General features: G+C 38.3%; 1 protein-coding gene across 6 annotated transcripts in view; it reads left to right on the top strand.

The window, feature by feature from the left end:
* LOC111874781 (beta-arrestin-1) overlaps positions 1-3068 on the top strand; it is an 86384-nt gene that overhangs the window by 56875 nt on the left and 26441 nt on the right. For all 6 annotated transcript variants that reach the window (XM_033755593.1, XM_033755594.1, XM_023870562.2 and 3 more), the window contains one exon: positions 1261-1439. In XM_033755593.1, the coding sequence (XP_033611484.1) occupies positions 1261-1439 (179 nt within the window). The remainder of the gene's footprint in view (positions 1-1260; positions 1440-3068) is intronic.

Genomic DNA, 3068 nt, shown 5'->3' with positions numbered 1-3068 from the left:
TGAATGAACGAATGACCGATCTGGCAACACCATATTCTGAGAATGTAATCATGTGTATTTCTAACAGCGAACGAATTTCAGACGCCCACAGTCTCTGCATACCGTCATGTACCATACGATAAATAAGCTTCAACAAGCGATAGTATTGTATGAGGTCGCGACAAGGACTTTTACACTGCTAAAATGCATGGTGCAGAAAATGTATTACACTGCTAGAACGCATGGTGCAGAAAATGTATGAATTTCGGGATTTTTTTTTTGAATGAGTGTAAAAATTTTTTACAGATATTAAAATCTGTAAAGTAGAATATCTGATTCTATATTCTTTCTACATTAAAGGAGCGTTGATTTCGTTCGTTTATCATAAAAATGTAGAAATTACACCACTTTTAGAAACATGCTTACAATTCCATTGCCCTAGAAGGGCGAGCATTTAAATAAACTCCGTCCAGCTGCCCCTACCAGAAATTAAATGGCCCGTCCAATAAAGGTTAAGGCAATCATTGTCACTTCTGTAAAGTCCTTGGGCCACTCTCCACTTTCATATATGGTGTTCATTAGTTTTGTCAGTGTTTTCAAACCACCTTCTCCCAGCAACTTGAGCACATCTCCAGGTACATCATCATTTCATGTAGCCTTTCCCTTCCACATTTCCTTGATAGCTTTTTCCACCTCACTTTGTAAAATATATGGTCCTTTCCTGTCTGTATCTACTTCTTCTTTTGGTTCAACTTCTAAGGTTTCTGGCCGATTAGGTGGATCATATAGTTCTATGGGTCTTATATTTGAAGTAATACGGTATTAACTTTTGCCCTCATAATCCAGAGCTGTGTTTTAAGAGTACTGTGGCTGTCTGATATTATTAACCCACTTCCTTCTTGTGCACTTTTCCAGTCATGTGTATTAAAATATAATTGCATCGTTAGATTGAGACATCTTTCTGCTACATGTAAGGCTATTGGTTCAAAGCCTTTATTATTGGGTGGTGCTGATTTTTCCCAAACACGTATTGATGCTCTCCTAGAGTTGCTGTGTTTTCTATTTTGTGTAACTGCATTGCATACTGTGAGAGGCATGTAGAATTTCATCTCCAGTTAAACAGTTTATTTGCTGTAACCCGGTAAAAGCCCAACATAAAAACTTGTAAATTGCAGTGTGAATGTGAAAGAGTAAGAAATGCTGATATGCTGCAGAAACTGATGGAGAAAAGGGTTATTGTTTCAGCAATTTTCATATGTTAACAGAACAAACTTCTTTCAGGAGCGCCTGATAAAGAAGCTGGGACCAAATGCATACCCATTCTACTTTGAGCTACCTCCCCACTGTCCAGCCTCCGTCACTCTCCAGCCAGCACCGGGAGACACCGGTAAACCCTGTGGTGTGGACTATGAGCTGAAGGCATTTGTTGGTGAAACACAGGATGACAAACCTCACAAAAGGTAAATATTCTATCATTTATTGGCTGATATTATTTGTACAAACAGATGGGTGGGTTATTAGAAACATTCAGTAAATACATGTTGTCATTTAGTTCAAAAACTGTTATCCTTTTGCTTTCCAAAATGTAAAGATTGAAATACAGTGATTTTAATGTTGGTTTTGTATGGTTGTGAATCATAGCCACCAACTTCAAATGATAAATATATGATACAAGCATTTGAAAACAGAATGTTCAGAAAATATTGTGACACATAGACCCATTGCTAGGCAACACCCACAACACGCATGCAGCCAACAATACAGGAGCAGTGTTTTTGTGGTCTGCTCATAGACTTTTGTGATACAACACACGCTAAGGACATCCTCACATACACAGTGAGATCACACAACAATAGAGGCAGTGCTTTCTGCTGTGGTTCATTCCAAATGGATATAAAGGACAACAGAAGAGGTGTCTCCCATCCTGTCTCTCTTAAGATCCATTTTAATATTGTCCACCCACCTATGCCCTGGTCTTCCCAGTGGTCTCACCTTCTGGCTTTCCCACCAATATCCTATATGCATCCCTTGTCTCCCCCATTCATGCTACATGCCCTGCCCACCTCATCCTCCTTGACTTGATCATTCTAATTATACTTGGAGAAGACTACAAGTTATGAAGCTCCTCATTATGCATTTTCCTCCAACTTCCTGTCACTTCATTTCTCTTCATTCCAAATATTCTCCTCAACACCCTGTTCTCAAACACTCTCAGTCTGTGTTCCTCCCTTAATGTCAGAGACCAAGTTTCACACCCATACAGAACCACAGGCAAAATTATAGTTTTGTATATTCTGATTTTTATGTTTTTGGACAGAAGACGAGAAGACAAAAGGTTCTGGACTGAATTACCTGAGTTCAATCTCCTCTTAATTTTCTCCTGAATCAGGTTTTGGTTTGTTATCGTCGTTCCCAAATATCTGAAGTGTGCCACATTTTCAAATCATCTGTTTCCTATCTTTATGTCATGATTTTGCCCTGCAATTTGGTGACGAGACAGTAACATATACTTTGTTCTATCTGTGTTTGCTTCTAGACCAACCTCCTTATTTGCGTCATTTAAAGTTTGTGTGTTTTTCTTTATGGTATCTACATTATCACCCAGTAGATTCACATCATCGGCAGAGGCCAACAGCTGATGTGTCCCGTTTAATTTCTGTCCCACCTGGTTTCCCTGGACCTTCCTAATGGCATATTCTAAAGCAAAGTTGAAAAGGAGTGGCGATAAAGCATCTCCTTGTTTTAGACCATTCTTGATAGGAAATTTACCTACACAGACTTTACTATAAGTTTCGTTTAAACACATTTTAATCAACCTAACTAATTTCATGGGTATCCCAAACTCTTATCAGAATATTGTACAATACTTCCTAACTGAATCATAGGCTTTCTTGAAGTCTATGAATAGCTGATGTACTGTCTTATCATACTCCCATTTTTCTCCAATATCTAATGAATGCAAAAGATCTGATCTGTAGTTGATCTGTTATGTCAAAACCCACACTGATGATCCCCAATAATTTCATCTATATATGGATTTAACCTTGAGAGAAGAATATTGGATAATATTTTGTATTAACCCTTCCGCG

Source organism: Cryptotermes secundus, unplaced genomic scaffold, assembly GCF_002891405.2.
Source record: "Cryptotermes secundus unplaced genomic scaffold, Csec_1.0 scaffold955, whole genome shotgun sequence".
NCBI lineage: Eukaryota > Metazoa > Arthropoda > Insecta > Blattodea > Kalotermitidae > Cryptotermes > Cryptotermes secundus.
This window is presented reverse-complemented; position numbering and strand designations above follow the sequence as displayed.